A 21133-nucleotide genomic window follows, 5' to 3' on the forward strand; every position below is an offset into this window, starting at 1 on the left:
CAAAGAATTGCATAGTAGTATTAGCAATTTTCTCAGTTAATTTTTTTTATAGCAAAAATGTCAAATGCTGATTTGCACATGCCACTACTAAGTAAAAGTAGCTTGGCTAGTATTGATGTTATACCAGTCTAATTAAACTGATTTTTTAAAAGTATTTACACATTCATAGTACGATGGGTTGGTAGTTGCCTTCTATAATACAATTCTTTTTTCTTTTGAAAAGCAAATAGGAGTTACAATCAACAGAGGAAGATCTGAAAGGAAACAAATTTTCATTTTTGTGGAAACAATCTGGTTCATTTCTATTCTCATATGATCATTCAGCAATATTTTAGCCCAATTGTGCAATGCTTACATTTGGGTATGTCTTCCTTTATTAAAAAAAAAAAAAATCAGGAAATTCCCTGGTGGTCCAATGGTTGGGACTCTGCTCTTCCATGCCAAGGGTGCAGCTTCAGTCCCTGATTGGGGAACTAAGATACCACAAGCCAAGTGACACGGCCAGAAAAACCCCCCAAAAATCAGAATAGCCCATGTGAAAATACTGCATTTCTTTGACACATTTTACTCATTTATCTTTGTCCATATTCTCTGACTCTTGAGAATAATGGTGTATGTGGACCTGCTGGAACTAAGAGTGTTTCTTTTCTTTACCTTTCTTTTTTTTATTTTTTTATTTTTTTTTTCTTTACCTTTCTTACAATCTTTTTAGACACACCAATGCATTAAAACACTGGTTTTTCAGCTCCGCTTGGGGATTGACTTTTTCAAAGGAGTATGGGAAATCTAGCAGATATGAGAAAGAGAATACAGTAAACCTATTTACCAACCTAAGGGACTCTATCAACATAGAGCTTCACATTTTCTACAAACACAGGTTACATTTTATAATACAAATAGACCTCTCACTGAAGATAAAGTCTTTCTGATTCTACTTTGTAGCACATTTATTCCTGAAATAGTGTAAAGGGAAATAATCCTTTCTTTTTTATGATTTAACAAGGGGAAAAAAGTTTAATTGGTGTGATATAATATTCACTTTTCCTAAATTAAATGTTCTTATTTATTCCTGAACTTTGGCTTATGATGTTATATACAACATGTATGCTTTTCTTTTCTAGAAGCTGCCAGTGTCCAAGAGAAGGTCAATTTCTTGGAAGAAGGTATTTTCTCTTAAAATACCATGCAGTATATTCTAAATCTTTTTGTTATTGTTAAGAGTAGAAGCGATTTTGGTAGGTATTTAAGAGAGAGAACAGAAAAAAAGGCCTTTTTCTTCAGGAAAAAAAATATTCATGCTTAAAATCTGAACTGTTAAATGGACAGGTAAAATAGGATAGAATGTGTGATAATGGCTTTTATGTATATTTTAAGCATCTTTTGTCTGTTGAAATTAATTTAAGAAAAGCTAATATTTTCTATTTCTGTCATGTGCTAGCCTTTGATTATGGTATTAAAATAACCAGTTTTCCAAATCTTATATTTGAATAGTACAGTAAAATTTAGTGGTTTTTTAAAATTTATTTATTTTTTAATTGAAGTATAATTGCTTTACAGAATTTTGTTGTTTTCTGTCAAACCTCAACATGAATCAGCCATAGGTTAGTCTGTTTTGAAGTTCACCATAATCTGAGATTAGTCCCGTGCATCCTGAAATGTTTATGTACGGGTGTATGTATACACACACCCTGTTCGCAAACATACACACATATATGCAAACACATTAGTGCATATACTAATCTTCTATGAATTTGTACACTAATTGTGTGTACTTTTCCTCACCATAAGGTAAAACTTTCCTTCTGTTTAATGTTCGTTTGTTTACTTTTTTTACTCTAAAGCCTTAGAATACAATCTTAACTGAATATTCCTTTGGGATATAATTATGTACTTCAGAAAACATGAAATAAATGAGCTCAATTTTAGCTTTTTTAGAACTTTGTGACTCAGGATAGTAAGCATAATAAATAGCAATTCTAGATCTGACTATTTAAAAGGCTTCATTTTAATGTCAGATTGTTTTTATCTTTTTAATCCAGATATTTAAAGATGTAGAATAAAGACTATAATAGTGTGTTTTTATTTTGTTTTAGGGGAAACTGAGGAAAATGATCAAGACAGCTCTGACAGTGATGTTACTGTTAAGGTCAGATCCAGGGATTCTGTTGAGTCTGGAGGTAACATTGCTTTATGCTTTATGACTCTTTTCTTAGGAGCTGTAGTTCTAGGTAGAGTATAAAGTATTCTGTGAATTTGCTAAATATTTTAAAGTATTAAAGCTACTTTTCAATAAGTACTTTAAAAAAAGTGTACATTTATTAAAATTACTGATTCCACATACATATCTGATTAGTAATATAATATCTAAACAAACAAATCACTTCTACCTTACCTTGTTATTTGTGGAACATATTTTTTTGCACCAAAAAAAAAGCTATTTGTGGTTTTTAGAAAACTTTGATAGAGAAACTGATCACACTGGCATAGACTCACTGTACTGTCAGGAGTATTAGCTAGCTTTTAGGAAGTTTTAGTAAACTTAGATTACTACTTTTATCTCTAAATTGCTCAAATTCACACCTAGTTAACAGTTTCTGATTGTTCATGAAAATTGATGTTTAAGTTTATTCAAGGAAAAATCAACTGAAGGAAAAAGAAGTACCAGCTTGAGGCTTAATGAGAGTGCCGATCAAATTTGTAAACAGTGTAACTTATGAGTAGTTTTATTTATATGTTAGTCCCATTAACAATAAAATCTATATGTATTCTTCCCCACCTTTTGAGAATTTCTGTAATTCATATGTTTTACTTAATCATTCTCCTTTCAAAATGAGCTCAGAAGCCCGCTTATGGGCATTTGATATTCTTTATATTTCCCACCCTTTGTCATTTTTCCCCATCCTTTCTTGACACATAAATCCCAACGGAGATGTGCAAGACCCAGATATAGTGGTTAAGATCATGGCTCTTGAGTTTCACTGGCTTTCACTCTTCCAGTACTATTGATAGGTTTTGTGCCCTCAGGTAATTGCTTAGCTTTTCTGTTCCTCAGTTTCCTCACTGGTTTGTTGTGAGGTTAAAATACTCAGAGAGTGCCTGGCAAATAGTAAACACTCAAATTACGTGCTGTTGTTAGTTGTTAGTTTTCATATATGCATACACCTGTGCTCTAAAACTGAGAGACTGGTTAAGCCATTCATATAACCACTAGCTCGATAGCATTGCCATCAGCGCTACTCTCTGAAACCACATAAACCACAGGCTCTGTAATCCCTTTAGAATTCTAATAAATTCTTATTAACCACATATACCCCATGCAGAGGAGAACTCTAGCTAAAGAACAAAGAAGTGCAGCATATTAGGAAGAATACTGATCTTTCTCGATTCTCTTCTGCGCCTGTTGTCGCCACAGAGGGAGAAAATCCACTGGAGTGCAGAAGGAAAATATTAGAATTTAGTGTATTACAGGTTTTATTTCATCCATTTAAAATGTCTATTTTAGTTCGTTTTATAATATGTACAATACATTAGTGAATATTATTTTAGTAATGCTTATATATAAATTAAAAATATATTTTGGAGATTGACGCTCAAAAGTTTTTAAGTTATAGGAGTACATTGGCAAAACTACTTAGCCACTGCCTGGATGTGTCAAATACTTTTGCTCCCAAGATAGCAATCTGATTGTCTTTGAACATAATTTGTTATAAATTCTACTTTTATATGAAAACAAGTTGAAGATTTTTAAGAAGGGAAGACTAAAATATATAACATGTTGATCACTTACAAGAAAAATTTAAAGCAAAATGGATGGTAATGATTCCAAAAAGATCCATTATTGTAAACTTTGAAGATTTTCCCCCATTCACAGGTTGTCATTATTTCTTTTATCTCCTACCATGTTCTGTATCTTTTATCTTTAAAAAGAAAAGACAGATAATTAATTTTTTAGATATAACATGACCCTTTAGAAACTATATTTTAATAAATTATACATTCACATTGAAGTGTTGAATTCCATGAGGTTTATCTGAATATTTTTGCTCTTTTGATTATTCATTATTTTCTGGTAAATGTGCACTTAGAAAGTTAAATGTGCTTTGTAATATACTATATTTCTTTTTTGTTTTTAGACCAAACCACCAGATCATCAAGTCAATATAAAGAATCACTTTGGCATTCATCACAAAGTAGGAAAAACCATAATTTACGTCTTAAAAGTCTAGATGTGATTGTGGTCAAATGCTATTCTCATTTTTGAAGATTGTCTTTTGCAGTTTAGTGTAAAATGTTGAAAAGAGGGTATAGTGAATGCTAAAAAAAGAAAAAAAATTCATCTTGCATCTTGAATTTGCTTCTTGAGTTAATCACCTCTGTACTCAACCTTGATTTTGAATGAAAAAAAAACAAAAAGCTGCTGCTTTCTGTGGCTTGTTGAATGCCCTTGTTTGCAATATGAATTTGTTGATAAATCAGGTATAGTAAAGTTCATGGTACATTAGTTGGTGTGTATATAACAGTCTTACAGCTTTGCTTCCAACTTTGAAATTTTTCATAATCAAATGTTGAGAAAATGTAACACAGATTGGGAGGTAGTATGGAGATGCTAACAATTATTTGTTTAGGACAGTAAAACCGTTGTTAACATTTTTCATTTTCTTTTATCTATATTTTGTAGATTATCTACAATGAGTATGTATTTCTTAGATTAAACAGAAATTACACTGTTTTTTTCTTTTTTCATTTTTAAATAAAATCCCAGAATTCAAATTAATAATCAATCAAAGATATCCTGGAATGTAAAATATTCAAGGACTTTGTTTTCTTCCCACATGGCCATTTTAAAAATGAGACTTTTTATATTTTTAAAGAAACATGTTTTTTAATATGTGAAATTTTATTTATTTATTTATGGCTGTGCTGAGGCTTCATTGCTGCACTGACTTTTCTCTAGTTGCAGAGGGCAGGGTCTGCTCTCTAGTTGCGGTGGCGCAGGCTTCTCATTGCAGTGACTTCTCTTGTTGTGGAGCCTGGGCTCTAGGGTATGTGGGCTTCAGTAGCTGCCACTGCTGGGCTCTAGAGCACAGGCTTAATAATTGTGACACATGGGCTTAGTTGCTGCATGGAATGTGGAATCTTCCTGGATCAGGGATTGAACACATGTCTCCTGCCTAACAGGCAAATTCTTTACCTCTGAGCCACCAGTGAAGCCATGAGACTAGTCATGACACTATTTTTATAAAGAAAGTCTTTGGAAATCTGTTTTATAATCACTATGTTCATAGAATTCCACTTTATATATGTGCATGCTGCAATGGCACCCCACTCCCGTACTCTTGCCCGGAAAATCCCATGGACGGAGGAGCCTGGTAGGCTGCAGTCCATGGGGTCGCTAAGAGTCGGACACGACTGAGCGACTTCACTTTCACTTTTCACTTTCATTCATTGGAGAAGGAAATGGCAGCCCACTCCAGTGTTCTTGCCTGGAGAATCCCAGGGACAGGGGAGCCTGGTGGGCTGCTGTCTATGGGGTTGCACAGAGTTGGACACGACTGAAGCGACTTAGCAGCAACAGCATACATGTATTAGTTTTTAGTAGGTTCTGGGTTTGGAATTTAAAGCATCTGAAACAAAAATCAGTCTTTTATGGAAAATTACTCTGAATCATCTTATATATTTGCCCTTTCTTATTCTAAATGTTTAATCTTTGGAAGCTCTTAAATGTGTCTCCCTATATTAATTATGCTATACTTATGCTATGGTATACTTTTCAGTTATGGAAAATGAGTTGTTTGTATAGTTAGGTGATCAGTATATATTTCATTGAATGTAAAATGCCATCACTTTTACATGTCATTGAGAAAGAAAACCATCCAGTTAAACAGTGTCATACCATTGATTGTAAGATACAGCCCTAACACAAAGGTGTTTTTTAAAAATTACTTCATAGAATCAATGAAAGAATACAAAAAAGCATGTGTCTACTTTTTTGAAGTTGTTAGTATAGACTGAAAACAAATCTGGAATATATGTCTGTCTGTGTTATTCATCATAGTTTTCCTTCAGTGTTTTGCACATAGTAGACACATAATAGATTTTAATGAATTTTTAGGTGATGCATTTCTAGAAAAGTGTATTTGTATTACAGCCAGCATATATTACATTTATAGTCAGAAAAAAAATTACGTTGAACATAAATTTATATTGATGCTTGTATCAGTAGGTAAAATTAACTTGTTTCTTCAGGGCAGATTTGGAAATCGACCACATTATAATTATAATATCATTTTCTAATTATCTCCTTGTATCGTTTTATAGTTGTCCTTAAATACCATCCCCAAACATGAAGTAGCATCTTGCACTACTTTGCTTATATGGTGTTCTCAATTTTGCTTGTGGAGTATATACTGTTATGTATGAACTGCTGGGTTTATATCTCAGTCCTACTACCTTTACATATTTAATCTTGGGAAAATTTTTAATTTCCTTATTTGTGAAATAGGAATAATAGTATCTACCACATAAAGTGTGAGAATTAATAAAATTATACTTAGTACTGGTAAGCAGTCAGTACATTTAGTCATTATTTTGATGGTGTTCCTCTTAAAGCTAGCTGCTTCTTATTCAATTCCTGAACATTTTGACGTTTAGGAAAGGAAAACACATATAGGTTGTATATGTTTGGGACTGATGACAGAAAGGTTTGATTTTTTTTGTTTGGTTTTGGTGTCAGTAGTAAACAAGCAAAATGTCTATGCATCCAACCATCTTATTTTTTTCCCAAGGTTTCTGTGACCTTATCTCTGTTTTCTGTTTCAGGTGGAGACTTCACAGCATTTGATAAGCAACCGTTAATGCAAAGTAAGTGGTTGGTTGTCTCTTCTTTATCAGTTAACCAAGTCTAACCCAGTCTTATTCTGCCAACAAAAATTTGAATAGAATTGAAAGTCATTTTACCCCCTTTGCCTTTTAATCCACCACAGATTGGTACTATATGTAGTATTGGTACTCTGTAATGTGGAAATGTGTTCAGGACTACTTTACCAAACATAATTTATTTACAAAAGTAAATGGTTAATCTTTCTCTTCTTAATTAACACCAAAGTGTTAATGAAGTTCAAGTGTTGATAATCCCATTTAGACTGTAGCAAAGGACTTGTACATAGTTTTGTCTGTTAGGAGATTATGTATTTATTTTTTGCCTCTTTTGCTGTGAGAAGTAGTTCATCCTCACTGTTGTGATCTTTTGACATTATCATTTACTTCTGAACCTATTGCTTTTGTTTTTTCCCTTCCTAACTTTGCTTTACCTTTCTGATAAAATGTACCTTATAACACTTAGATATAGTATACATTTTCAAAGTATGTGCAGTGATATCTTGATATGTCGCAGGCTCAGGATACCAGAAAACTCCTCAGGAATGGGTTGAACAAACCACAAGAATAAGGACTAGGATGCAAAGTAAGTTGATAAATCTGTACCTGTTATTGAAGTAATTTTAAGTTTCTTTGCTGTTTTCTTGATTATTTAACAGATAAAGCTGTTTAATTCTTCAGATAAGCATTTGAGTTGTTTGTGATCTCATTAATAAAGGACATTTATGATTGCTAGTATAGTTATTTCTATCTATCTGGACTGGTACAAAATGTAGATAGTAGTGTGAGAAAACCAGTGGATGATACGTCTATACTTGACAAGTTGTCAGTTCTATCCAGCAGTGGTACAGTCTGCACGTGAAAATTAACTTCTGATTTTTTGACAATACCTGTTTTTTTTCATATTTAACAATTGTTTGTGTGAAAGTCACTCAGTAGTGTCCGACTCTTTGCAACCCCTTGGACTCTACAGTCCATGGAATTCTCCAGGCCAGAATACTGGATGGGTAGCTGTTCCCTTCTCCAGGGGATCTTCCCAACCCAGAGACTGAACCCAGGTCTCCAGCATTGTAGGTGGATTCTTTACCAGCTGAGCCACCAGGGAAGGTAAACAGTTGTTTACCATTATGTAAATAAACACTTAGACCAGCTTTGCATACCCATTATTTTAAGTTATAAGTGCCGAAATCCTCAAATTGTATTTTCATGTTTAGGTTTAGGATAGAGTAGATGTCATAGAGTTTAAGAAATATTTATTTAAGAAATAAATAGGTGCTGTGAAACTTTGAATTCAATGTCTATCGTAACATCTATAGCAATGTATCCACATTAAACTTTGTATTAAAAAAAATCCAAAAAATAAAAAAAAAAAAAGAGTCAGACAAAAAAAAAAAAATCCATGCCATGCCTTAAGCTAAATTGATAACTCCTATATAGTATATTCTCTGTTTGCATTTCTGCTTTGTCTTAAATTTGTACATTTGCTGTGGCTTAAACATGCTGATTGATAGCCATCCACTGTATATATAGGACTTCCAGAATTAAATAGAAATTATGTAGCAGAAGTTTGCACATCAAGGTGCAGATAACAAAATTTTTTAGGTTTTTGACTGCACAAGGACTTCAAGATAAGAACAATAAACAGGAAGAATTTTCAGAGTAGAAGACTGCAGTGGTTTCCAGGCAGCCTTATAGATTTCTCTTCAACCTAAAATCATTTGAAAAAAACTTTTCCTTAAGTGTCCAAGTTTCAAATCTCATTGTCTTAACTTTGCACTTCTGCTTCTTTGAGGAAAAAAATACGCATTTTTAGATTTAGGTGAACTTGGATTTCAGATTGTTATTATTCTTTGTTAGCTGTGGCTTCCTGGGTAGACAGGTCCCAGTTCAGGTTTCTGCCTGTATCCAAACCTTTTGGGAAAGATAGAGCCACTGTCTTTACTTTTGGTGTTTCCCAGGTGATAAAATAGTGAGAGTAAGAGAGACTGTCCATGGAAAGTCAGGCCTCTAAGTCTATGCTTCATCAATATACATGCTTTGGAACCTGCCTCTGAAAGTGGTATGGAGAAAAGAGGAGAGCTTGGAGTTAGAGCTATTGGGTTGTGGTCCCAGATCTTCTATTTACTAATTGAGTAATCTCGGTAAAGTCACTTAACTGTTGTCAACCTCAATTTTCTTAACTTAAAAGTTGGGACAGAAAAAAAAAAGTTGGGACAGTAGTACCTATAACTAGGTTATTCTAATGAGCTAGATATGTGAACACATTTTTTAAATCTGTGTTTTTAGTTGCTCAGTCATGTCCAACTCTTTTTGACCCCATGGACTATATATAGCCTGCCAAGCTCCTCTGTCCATGGGACTTTCCAGGCAAGAATGCTGGAGTGGGTTGCCATTCCTTTCTCCAAGGGATCTTCCCAACCCAGGTTTCCTGCATTGTAGGTGGATTCTTTTACCATTTGGGCCACCAGGTCTCAATGTATCACATGAAAAGTGAAAGTCAGTCTGCCTGACTCTGTGCGACCCCATGGACTGTACAGTCCATGGAATTCTCCAGGCCAGAATACTGGAGTGGGTAGCCTTTCAGGAGATTTTCCCAACCCAGGGATCGAACCCAGGTCTCCCTCATTGCAGGCAGATTCTTTACCAGCTGAGCCACAAGGGAAGCCCCATGTATCATATAATTAATATATTAACTGTATATGTGTAATAATCAGTGGTAATAGCTATGAAATATTCATGCCCTCTGCTTTTGACTTTATAGAGTGATTGATTGTTACCTACTCTTCGTACTAAAAATAACTCTGAGCTTTATCTTTTTAAAAAGATCTTTTTTAAAGGAATTTTTATTACTGTCTAAAAATATTTTTAATAAGAAAGATAGAGTTTACCTTTTAAACAATGTGCTGCCTCAATAGTATATGCCTTGTTAAGTTTGTGTTCTTTGAATTCTATAAATAAATATTTCATACAGTGTATAGTAACTGTTATAGTAAATTTTCATACAGTATATAGTAGCTATTCTGTATCTTTAAAATCATCATAGAAGGGCGCGTAAAAACATTTTTATGTGTTGTTGCATTGGATCTTTGCAACCATGGATTAAGATATTCAAGATAAACATATTGATGGATTTTCTTCCTTTTAAGAATATTTTATTGAAGTATAGTTGATTTACAATGTTGTGTTAGTTTCTGCTGTATAGCACAGTGATCCAGCTTTATATATGTGTGTGTGTGTGTATATTCTTTTTCATATTCTTTTCCATTATGGTTTATCACAGAATATTGAATAAACTTTCCCTGTGCTACACACAGGGACCTTGTTTATCCAGCCTATACATAATAGCTTGCATCTGCTAATCCCAGACTCCAATCCATTCCTCCCCCACCCTCACCCTCTTGGCAGATCAGCCTGTTCTCTATGTCTATCTATGTCTATGAGTCTGTTCCTGTTTTGTAGATATGTTCATTTTGTGTTGTATTTTAGATTCCACATATATGATATCATATGGTATTTGTCTTTCTCTGACTTACTTCACTTAGTTTGATAGTCTCTGGGTTCATCCAATGCAAATGGCATTATTTCATTCTCTTTTATGGCTAATATTCCATTATGTATGTGTGTGTGTGTGTGTATATATATACACACACACATCTTTATCAGTTCATCTGTAACTGATAATACATTTAATGTATACAACTTATGTATTTAATGTATACAACTTGATGAATTTGGACATAAGTATACACCTGTGAAACCATCACCATAATCTATGCCATAACATATGTATCACCTCCAGAAGTTTTTTCCCACCCTCTTTATTTATTGTTATGTGTGTGAGATAAGAACACTTAACATAAGAGCTACCTTCTTAGCAGCAAGTTTTTAATATATAGGACAATAAATACAGGTACTATATAGTAGATGTCTAGGATTTATTCATCTTATTTAACTGAATCTGTGTACTCTTTGACTAGTATCTTCTGATATCCCCCTGTCCCAGGCCCTGGAAAGTACCTGCTTCTATGAATTTGACTATTTTAGATTCCTCACATAAATGACATCGTGAAGTATTTGCACATCTGTATCTGACTTATTTCATTGGGATAATGCTTTCCATGTTGTCAAAAGTGGCAAATTTTCCTTCTTTTTAAAAGATGAATAATAATTCCATTGTGTGTGTGTGTGTATCACATTTTATCCATTAATTTGTCAATGGGCATTTAGTTTGCTTACATATTTTGGCTATTGTGAATATTACTACAGTTAACATGAGTGTGCATATATCTCTCCAAGATCCTAATTTCAGTTCTTTTGGATATATATCCAAAAGTGGGATTGCAAGATCATATGGTTGTCCATTTTTATCTTTTGAGGAACCTCCATAATTCTTTTCCTAGAGATTGTACCAGTTTGTAGTCCCACCAACAGTGTACAGGGATTGTTTTCTCCATATCTTCTCCACATACCTTGCACTTTTGTTTTTTTGATAATAACTACACATTACATTTGATAATATGAGGTGATGTTGTGATTTTGATCACATAAGTCATTATGCTTCTCAAGTTCGATGTAATCCCATGGTCTATTTTTACTTTTGTTGTCTGTGCTTTTGGTGTCATAACTAAGAAATCATTGCCAACACCAACTTCAAGAAGGTTTTAACCCATGTTTCTTATGGGAGTTGTATTATTTCAGTTCTTAGTTTAAGTCTAGTCTGTTTTGAGTTGATTTTGGGGTGTGGTATATGATATGGATCCAATTTCATTCTTTTATAAGTGGATATCCAATTTCCCCAACACCATTTCCTGAAGAGGCTGTCTTTTCTTCATTGCGTATTCTTGACACCCTTTATTGCAGATCAGTTGACCACATCTTAGGTTTATTTCTGACTCTGTTCTCTTCCATTGGTATATTATGTCTTTTTATGGCGGTACCATAATGTTGTGATTACTCTAGCTTTGTGATATATTTTGAAATCAGGAAGTGTGGTGCCTCCAGTTTTGTTCTTCTTATTCAAAGTTGTTTTGGCTATTTGGGATCTTCTGTGGTTCCATATGAATTTTAAGATTGTTTTCCTTTTCTGTAAAAAAGAAATGCTATTGGAATTTTGATAGGGATTGCACTGAATCTGTAGCTTGCTTTTGGTAGTGTGGACATTTTAAGAATATTCTCTAGTCCATTACCATGGGATGTCTTTCCATTTACTTATATCTGCTTTAATTTCTTTCATCAGTGTTTTAGAAGTTTCAGTTATAATTCTTTTACCTCCTTGATTAGTCTTATTCCTAAATATTTTCTTCTTTTTGATGCTGTTGTCAATGGGAGTTCTGTTTATGTTAACTTTGTTTTCTTAACTCTATGTTCTATGAGTTATAAATGTTATATATGTTTCATAATTAATTTAGCTATTCTCTATTATTAATACCATCATATACGTCACAGATTTTTCATATATTATCTCATTTGATCTTTGCAGTCAGGGAGTAAGGTATTTAAGATAAACATTATCTAATGGAATTTTAATTTTAATTTTGGTGACCTAACTTTGAAGCTTCTAAATGATGACATTTCCTAGCCTAAACTAGTAATTGCAAAGCAGTTATTAGTTTAGAGTTAAGATTGATGCCATTTTGTTTCATTTGAGGTTTTTTGTCATATGACCAGAAATAAGGCTATTTCTATTAAAAACAACAACATAAAAAAAAATAAAATAAAAACAACAACATAAATTAACCGTGCTAATTGTATTCCTCCAGTTTAGTCCAGTGTTTCTCCAGTGAAAACTGTTGGTAAATACTAGAAAGATCACTTATACACATAAAAGCTAAAAACTCCAGGCAAGTGATAGGTGACAGTGTCGGTAATGTAGATCATACAAATGAATAACTCAGCCTCTTCACCTTCTGAACGCTGTCTTTCCATTTCCTTTTTCTTAGATGTTAAAATCTGTCACCATGTCAAAAAAGATGGAGGGGGAAAGGAAAGAGCTGGATAGTTTTTTATTTGTTTTCTAAAGTAATGATGGAAATAGAGATTTGATGGAGTTGTGAGAAAATTATTTTTGACATCTATTGTTTAACTAGCCACAAAGCTAAAACAGAATTAATTGTCTATTAACAGAAATGGTGAAAAGTTTTTTAGTGTAATTTCTAAAATATTACTGTTATTTGTAATGGTCAGAAGCACCAGAGGCAGTATTGAGTCCGTTTGAGGTAGAAAATAAGAAGATTTAAGATTGAATTTTACCTTAAAAATCTCTTACCCAAATAGCTCAGTAACCCATAATCCATGTTTTGTCCTTCTGTCCCTCTTTACAGCATCATCACCAGGCAAGCGTTCAATATATGGCAGTTTTTCAGATGGTATAATATGTTTCCTTTTATTATAGCTGTACTTGTTTTCTTTGTCCTCTTGCCTTTGTCCCGGAAATTTCACCACTCTCATTAAATAATTTGGGTCATATTCAAGGCTTTCTCACAAAGCTAATGTGTTAAGAGTATGCTTTGTACTAGACTCTTACATGCCATGAATAATTATGAAAGAAATGGGTCTTGTGTCTCAAACCACTGTCAATCTATTAGACACTTGAATCTTCTGCTTTTTCTTCTGTTTCTGGCTGATCTCTCCCTTATTTTCTCTTGGTGAAATTTGTATTTTCATTTTTCTATTGGACATACTGAAATTACGAAACATAAATTGATAATCTCTATTACTCCTATCATTAGATGACAGTGTTCAGAAATCAGAGCTTGGAAACCAATCTCCATCAACCTCCAACCAACGTAAGTTTGTCTATTCATCTTTTATTAAATGAGTCTCAGTCTCAAAACCACTTACCACTGGGAAAGTTAATAATTATCCCTTAATAAGTATTCCTAGGGACCTTTCGGGAAAAAAGGGTTATACCTGTCCATAATTACCTAGAGATGAAAGCTGAGAAAAATTTTTTTTAATGTTTGTCAGTTATTTTTAAATAATTTTGTGTTTTCTCTAATCTCTAATGCCTGGTTTAATAAAATGAGCTGGAATTTCATTCTGCTTCTGTATTCAGCCTGTTTCAATAGATTGTTTTGGTTGAGGTATCTGCAAAAATTTAGCTTTGTGCGGATATGTAATGTTTTAACAGTCTTTAGACAGTTGTGAATATTCTCTTTTGATACTCTCCCAAACTCAGATAACATTAGCTTCTAAATGTTGTTTGAAATAAGAACTCTGAAGCCATATTAATGAACTTTTTCTATTCTGTTACATTAAAACCCATTGGTCTTTCTTGTACTTTGAGTATCATGCACTGGTCATTTGGAAAAGGTTGGTTCACAAAGTTATATCGATCTTCCAAATGCTGACATGTTTTTAATATGATATAAAAAGATCACATTTGTTAAGATCACTACCAGTCTCAAGACAAAGAAGTCTTAAGTATTGAGAGCTGTTAAACTCATGATGGCAGATATCCTGCAACTCTAATTTTCACTTGAAACCTTGAATTTTATCACTGGGAACAAAGATTGTCAGTTTCCTTGAAAGCAAGAGGTTCACATTGTTCCTTTTCAAGAAAATGTCTCCCAAATACTAAGTCTGACTAGCCATAGTTTGTCACTTGTCGTTTCCAGTAAAAATTCTATGAAAAACACTAGTTCAGCTCACAACTCAATTGTGAAGCGCAAAGTGCTTTATATATGCTTCCCATTTCTTCACATAGACTGTTATACTCAAGGGTTGAGGTTTAATAAGGTAAATAGCTTTAAATGCTTCATGAAGGATGTTCTTAGGTGAAATTGATAACCTTGAATACATGGCCGTGAAGGATACAAAGACAGTCCTAGTATAGTTTGGTGCCACTGCCCTGTGATTGATCTAAAGCGTCAGTTGTTTTTCCTACTATGGCTTTTTACACCATTGGTGCAGATATCAATATGGCAGGAAGAGGTGAATAAGATCTTAATGTTAGGAGAACAGCTTTAACCTCAAACATTCCCTTGAGGAAATCTTGAGATAGCCTACCAGCTGTACTTTGAGACTTGTTGGTCTACAGGGTCCATAAATAGAAAGAAAAAATATTATTGCTGTCATATTTAAATGGTTAAATGATAAAGTATATGAGAAAATGCTTTATAAACTGCAGCTGCAAAGCACTAGGTAAATATAAATTGATATCATTGCCAATAATAATTAGGAGTGAGTTACAAATGAAATTTTGCCAATGTTAACAACTGCATGCCACAAAAGATAGGCGTCAGTGCAATTATATGGAAGATTTCATGTATAATGCATCCTTTTGTTTATCCCTTTTTATACTTAAACATTCCACCTTGGAGAATAATCCATGTTAGTTTCTCAATTTAAAACTATTTTGTAAAGTGTCTTCTAATATTGTTTACCTCCCAAATATTAGCAGTAGTAATGATAGCTCTGCTTTATAAATTATATTCTTTCTGATTTGCATATGCCATTTCATATATTTAAATTCTACTTTTCCTCATTTTGATATTGAAGAGACATATGCATGCTCATACACATAACTTAAAATACATGTGTTAACTTATTTCGTTAAGAAAGTAAATTATCAGCTCCCTTCTTTAAATTTTTCTCTCTCTTATCTAATGTTTGTAAAGATTAACATGGGCTTTAAAAGTCACTTCCTCTTGAATCTCAGAAAATAATGTTTGTGCGTGTCATGTTTTTTTTTTCCTGAGCAGAAATGACTGGGCAACCCAAAAGTGCATCTTCTGTCAAGACAAAGTGGTATTGGCCCCTTGTTGTGATAGCCGCTGTTCTCATTGGGAGTTTTTGGTACACTCATCCTCCTGAAGCAGAAACCACTGCTGTTCAAGAGTTCCAGAACCAGATGAAACAACTGATGAATAAGTACCAAGGTCAAGATGAGAAGCTGTGGAAAAGGAGCCAAACGTTCCTGGAAAAACATCTCAATGGTTCCCAACCTCGGCCTCAGCCTGCAATTTTGCTGCTCACCGCAGCCCGAGATGCTGAAGAAGCACTCAGGTGTCTGAGTGAACAAATCGCTGATGCCTACTCCTCCTTCCGTAGTGTTCCTGCCATCCGGATTGATGGTGCCGGCAAAGCTACTCGAGACAGTGATACTGTCAAAGAAGAAGTAGATCAGGAACTGAGCAATGGATTCAGAAATGGCCAGAATGCAGCTGTGGTCCACCGCTTTGAGTCACTGCCTGCAGGCTCTACTTTGATCTTCTATAAGTATTGTGACCATGAAAATGCAGCCTTCAAAGATGTAGCGTTAGTCCTAACTGTTTTGTTGGAGGAGGAGACGCTTGGAACCAGTCTAGGCCTAAAGGAAATTGAAGAAAAAGTGAGAGATTTCCTCCAAGTCAAGTTCACCAACTCTGACACACCCAACTCCTACAAACATATGGACCCAGACAAATTGAGTGGACTCTGGAGCCGTATTTCTCACTTAGTCCTGCCTGTACAACCCGAAAATGACCTGAAAAAGGGCATCTGCTTATAAAGGAAGGCAGGAGAGAAAATTATGTCTCAAGTGCTGAGAATTTTTTTAAACTTTCTAACCAGACAGCACTCAGAGCTCTTTTTGAAAGAATGGGTTTCTTTTTAAAGGAGGTTAGGTTCTTAGATACACATGGAACATCTGTATTGTTTATTCAGACTAATTGTCTGTTGCCTGAAAGACTCATTTCCCACTGAGATCTGTGTTAATGTTATCTACAGACTATAAATTATATACAGTCCCATAGAGGATCTACTTAGATTCCAGAGTGAATCATTATTGCTGTGGTATGACCAGTGGGAGGGATTTGGCTCCTTCCTATAAATCCTCTCCAATTTTTTAACTTGGATTTTTTTTCACAGAGTTTGTTATTAGTAAGACAGCTCCCTGAATGCAACTATGGGCTTTCCTGTTTTGTTCTCTTTTTACATCATTTAGATGTGAATTCTTTAGTAAGCTTCTCCTTATAGGAACAAAAATAATGAAAGGTCATCAAAGGTTTGTTTGGGTATTTCTTTCTTTTTTTCTTTGATTTTGGAGGGCAGGGAAAAGGAGACCAGGGAAAAGTTGTGGAATGGAGAAGGAAAGGGGAGGAAAAGTCTTCAAGATGAAACATTAAAATAAGTCTCTGGGGGGATTCCTAGATGGTCTAGTGGGTGGGACTCCATGCTCTCACTGCCGAGGGCCTGGGTTCCGTCCTTGGTGGGGGGGCTAAGATTCTGCAAGCCGCCCCATGCACACTCAGAAATTTAAAAAGTCACTGCCACCTGGGGTTCATCAAACATAGCTATATGAACTCCATTCTCAGTGAATTCTGTTGGGACTTTTATTTTCCTTTAAGAAATTTTTACTCCTCCCAAGGTTTCTGAAGCATGTATATGATGAGGTTTAGTATACTTGCTCACTTGGCTCTTAAGAACGGGCAAATTCAGGCAGTTTATTTTGTTCATACCCTGAAAGTTTTGTTAAGAAAGATAATGTCAGAAATTGGTAAATTGTTTTGTCAACCCCCTCTCCTCAGTGACTGAAGAGGGATTTGATTTTCTGCATGTCCATTTGTTGCAGTCTAAGTCCTTTAATGACACTCTTGTAACAAGTATAAAGATTTACTATGCACGTGATAAATTCTATTGAGTGCCTCAAGCCAAAAAGAAAGTGAAGTTTACTATATATGAAGGATGTTAAGATGTACTGCTGTACATTACTGTACCATAGTATTTCAGTTTTAACCTTGCATCTCTTAACAGCTTTCTCATCTGTCAACAGCTTTGGTTTTCTTAGAATCTCAAAATTCTGGATCAACTTTATTTTTTTATTGTCTACAAACCTTTAAATGATAATATTGTTTTTAGAGTACTAGAGCCTGTCGGTGGCTTTATCATTTACCTTTTGAGAACCCCATAACTGATGGTAGAATATGGTCTTATTTCTTCCCACTAGGACTACCAGTATTTGTAAATTTATACACCTTATTATAATTTGTTCCCAACACTGTCAGAAGTCAGATATTCTTGATTTATAGAGGATTCTAAAACAAGAATTTTTGAAAAGGCTTATTTTATACATATATGTATTATATGGAGAAACAGATGTTTTTATTAACTGTTTCACTGACCAAAATTTTAAAATAATTGATATTACTTATATCAGGAAAAATAATTATAGCAGCTGATCTGTAAATGACTTTAAAATCTATTTTAGTAATTTAAATAAATTTACTTTTTTGATTTGTACTCTGTGTGTTGTAAGTTTAATGACTTGTATAAAAATTATATTCATATTAGAATATTATAGTTATATTCATACAATTTATATAATTATATAATTATAATATTATTTATATAAGAATTATTATACTTTCAAAAAATTATTCCTAGGGTTTTCTTTACACTTGAACAATTTCAGTGACTTCTGCTTGGAGAAACAAGAGCAGAGAGAGAACTGAGGCTGCTCACAAGTACATGGTAGAAAATACAGTCACTGTGGTTTTCTCTTTCATCTGGGGATTTTGAATTATCATGAAAGTTGAATTAAAGTATTCCTCACTTGGTAAAAATCTACACTATGTTTCTCAAATTTTCCATTCTCACCTCCCTAAGGAACCTTTTTAGATTTTTTTTTCCATAATCATCTACCCCCATGAAATTTTAATACTGCATACAGACTGTGAATCGTACATATATTTTTGTGCTTCATACACATGAAGGGTGAGATTTTGTTGCCCTCACTAAAAATGCGTGCTCAAGAACATCTGTATTTTAGATCACTGATGCCTGAAACATTGTTTTGTTCATGTTACCATAATACTTTTGAAGGGGAAATTGTAATAAATCATTGGCTTGAAAATAGGAACTTGGGCCTCTAGAAATTAGGCCATTGTGACTTTGGGTGACTACATGGGCCCAGGGAAAACCACAGTGCAATACTGACCTTACAGATTTCTGTAAACATAATTTGCTTCCCATCTTTTAATGACTTTCTTATATTACTTGTAAAAAGTTTTCTAAATCTCTAATCTTCAAAAGAAAAACTGGAAGTAAATCTGATTTTCATTCTATGAAGAGAATTTAGAAACTTAGAATTTCTAAGAAATTATAATTTGTAACTTAGAATTTGCATAGTTAATACCTAAACTGATTTACTTCTGATCTTAGATCATCAGAAAGTGGACTTAATGTTCACAATATGAAGAAGCATTTCTCATTGACTGCCAAAAAAAACCAGTGGACTTTTCTACATTGTCCTTATCAAGGCCACAGAATAAAATCTTATGACGATTTTTACTGACCTTAACAACCTGGGATGAAAGTGTAAGTCCTGAGTTTGGGAAACCAAACTGAGAAGTCTTCTATTGTTTGCCATTGACTTGGATAAAGAGGAAACTCCTGCTTTAAGCCTGTCTTTGGCCTAGAATCAGAGAAGTCCTGTTGGGCTTTCAGGTTCTTTTGGATGGTAGGGGAAATATAACCCATCATCTGAGCATTAAGTCCCTACTCTGGAATACCGGTGCAGGTGCCTCTTTATGCTTTTATATTACTCCTACATTACTCCTGACACCACATTTTGCACATTCCCACCACCATTTTTGTTGTCTAGTTGCTCAATCATATCTGACTCTGTGATTCCAAGGACTGCAGCATGCCAGACTTCCCCGTCCTTCACCATCTCCTGGAGTTTGCTCAAATTCACGTACATTGAGTCAGCGATGGCATCCAACCATCTTGACCTCTGTCGTCCCCTTCTCCTGCCTTCAATTTTTCCTGCATCAAGACCTTTTCCAATGAGTTGGCTCTTTACATCAGGTGGCCAAAGTCTTGGAGCTTCAGCTTCAACATCAGCCCTTCCAATGAATATTTAGGACTGATTTCCTTTAGGATTGACTGGTTTGATCTTGCAGTCCAAGGGATTCTCAAGAGTCTTCTACAACACCACAGTTCAAAAGCTTCAATTCTTTGGTGCTCAGCTTTCTTTATGGTCCAACTCTCACATCCATACATGACTACTGGAAAAACCATAGCTTTGACTATACAGACCTTTGTCAGCAGAGCAGTGTCTCTGCTTTTTAATATGCTGTCTAGGTTTGTCATAGCTTTTCTTCCAAGGAGCAAGTATCCTTTAATTTTGTGACTGCAGTCACCAACAGAAGTGATTTTGGAGCCCAAGAAAATAAAGCCCGTCATTATTTCCATTGTTTCCTCATCTATTTGCTATGAAATAATGAGACCCGATGCCATGATCTTAGTTTTTTGAATGTTGAGTTTTAAAAGCCAATTTTTTCATATTCCTCCTTCAACTTCATCAAGAGGCTCTTTAGTTCCTCTTCACTTTCTGCCAGTAGGGTGGTATCATCTGTATATCTAAGGTTATTGATATTTCTCCTGTCAATCTTGATTCCAGCTTGTGCTTCATCCAGTCCAGCATTTTGCATGAGATACTCTGCATATGTAAATTAAATAAGCAGGGTGACAATATACAGCCTTGACATACTCCTTTCCCAATTTGGAACCAGTCAGTTGTTCCATGCCCGGTTCTAACTGTAGCTTCTTGACCTGCATATAGGTTTCTAAGGAGGCTGGTAAGGTGGTTTGGTATTCCCATCTCTAAGAATTTTCCACAGTTTGTTGTGATCCGCAGTCAAAGGCTTTACCATAGTCAATGAAGCAGAAGTGGATGTTTTTATACCTCTTTTTAAAAAAATTATATGTACAATGAAATTAGATTTATAATATTGTGTTAATTTCAGCTCTATAGTAAAGTGATTCATTTAGGTATGTATATAGCCTTTTTCATGTTATTTTTATTATGATTTATTTTAGGATATTAAATATAGTTCCCTGTAGTTATACAGTAGGACCTTGTTTATCCATCCTAAATATAATGTGTTTTTTTTTCATCCTAAATATAATGGCTTTTATCTGCTAATCCCAAACTCCCAATCCTTCCCTTCCATACCGTTCCTCCCCCATTGGCTGCCACAAGTCAGTTCTCTGTAAATGTGTTTCTGTAAAATGGATATATTCATTTGTGTCACTTTAAATTCCACATGTAAGTGATAACACGGTATTTGTATTCCTCTTTTTTTTCTATACAATTTAATTTTTATTTATTTTTGGCTGTGCTGGGTCTTTGTTGCTGAGCAGGCTTTTCCCTAGTTATGGTGAGCAGGGGCTACTCTTTAGTTGCAGCATGTGGGCTTTGCATTGCAGTGGCTTCTTCTGTGGGAAGCCCAGGCTCTAGGGCCAGTGGGCTGAGTAGTTGCGGCTCCTGAAC

At 34.4% G+C, this 21133-nt stretch overlaps 1 protein-coding gene across 7 annotated transcripts in view; it reads left to right on the plus strand.

The window, feature by feature from the left end:
• The window catches only part of TOR1AIP1 (torsin 1A interacting protein 1), a 42353-nt gene extending 24256 nt beyond the window's left edge, over positions 1–18097 (plus strand). For 5 of the 7 annotated variants that reach the window (XM_065936142.1, XM_065936145.1, XM_065936139.1 and 2 more), the window contains 8 exons: positions 1122–1163; positions 2094–2177; positions 4134–4190; positions 6820–6861; positions 7394–7462; positions 13197–13241; positions 13605–13661; positions 15579–18097. In XM_065936142.1, coding sequence (XP_065792214.1) covers positions 1122–1163; positions 2094–2177; positions 4134–4190; positions 6820–6861; positions 7394–7462; positions 13197–13241; positions 13605–13661; positions 15579–16366 — 1184 coding nt within the window. In that variant the 3' untranslated portion in view covers positions 16367–18097. The remainder of the gene's footprint in view (positions 1–1121; positions 1164–2093; positions 2178–4133; positions 4191–6819; positions 6862–7393; positions 7463–13196; positions 13242–13604; positions 13662–15578) is intronic. The other 2 variants (XM_065936141.1, XM_065936143.1) reach the window with 1 other exon arrangement.
• Positions 18098–21133: the final 3036 nt, after the last annotated feature.

The sequence above is a fragment of the Muntiacus reevesi genome, chromosome 5 (assembly GCF_963930625.1).
Source record: "Muntiacus reevesi chromosome 5, mMunRee1.1, whole genome shotgun sequence".
Classification (NCBI taxonomy): Eukaryota; Metazoa; Chordata; class Mammalia; order Artiodactyla; family Cervidae; genus Muntiacus; species Muntiacus reevesi.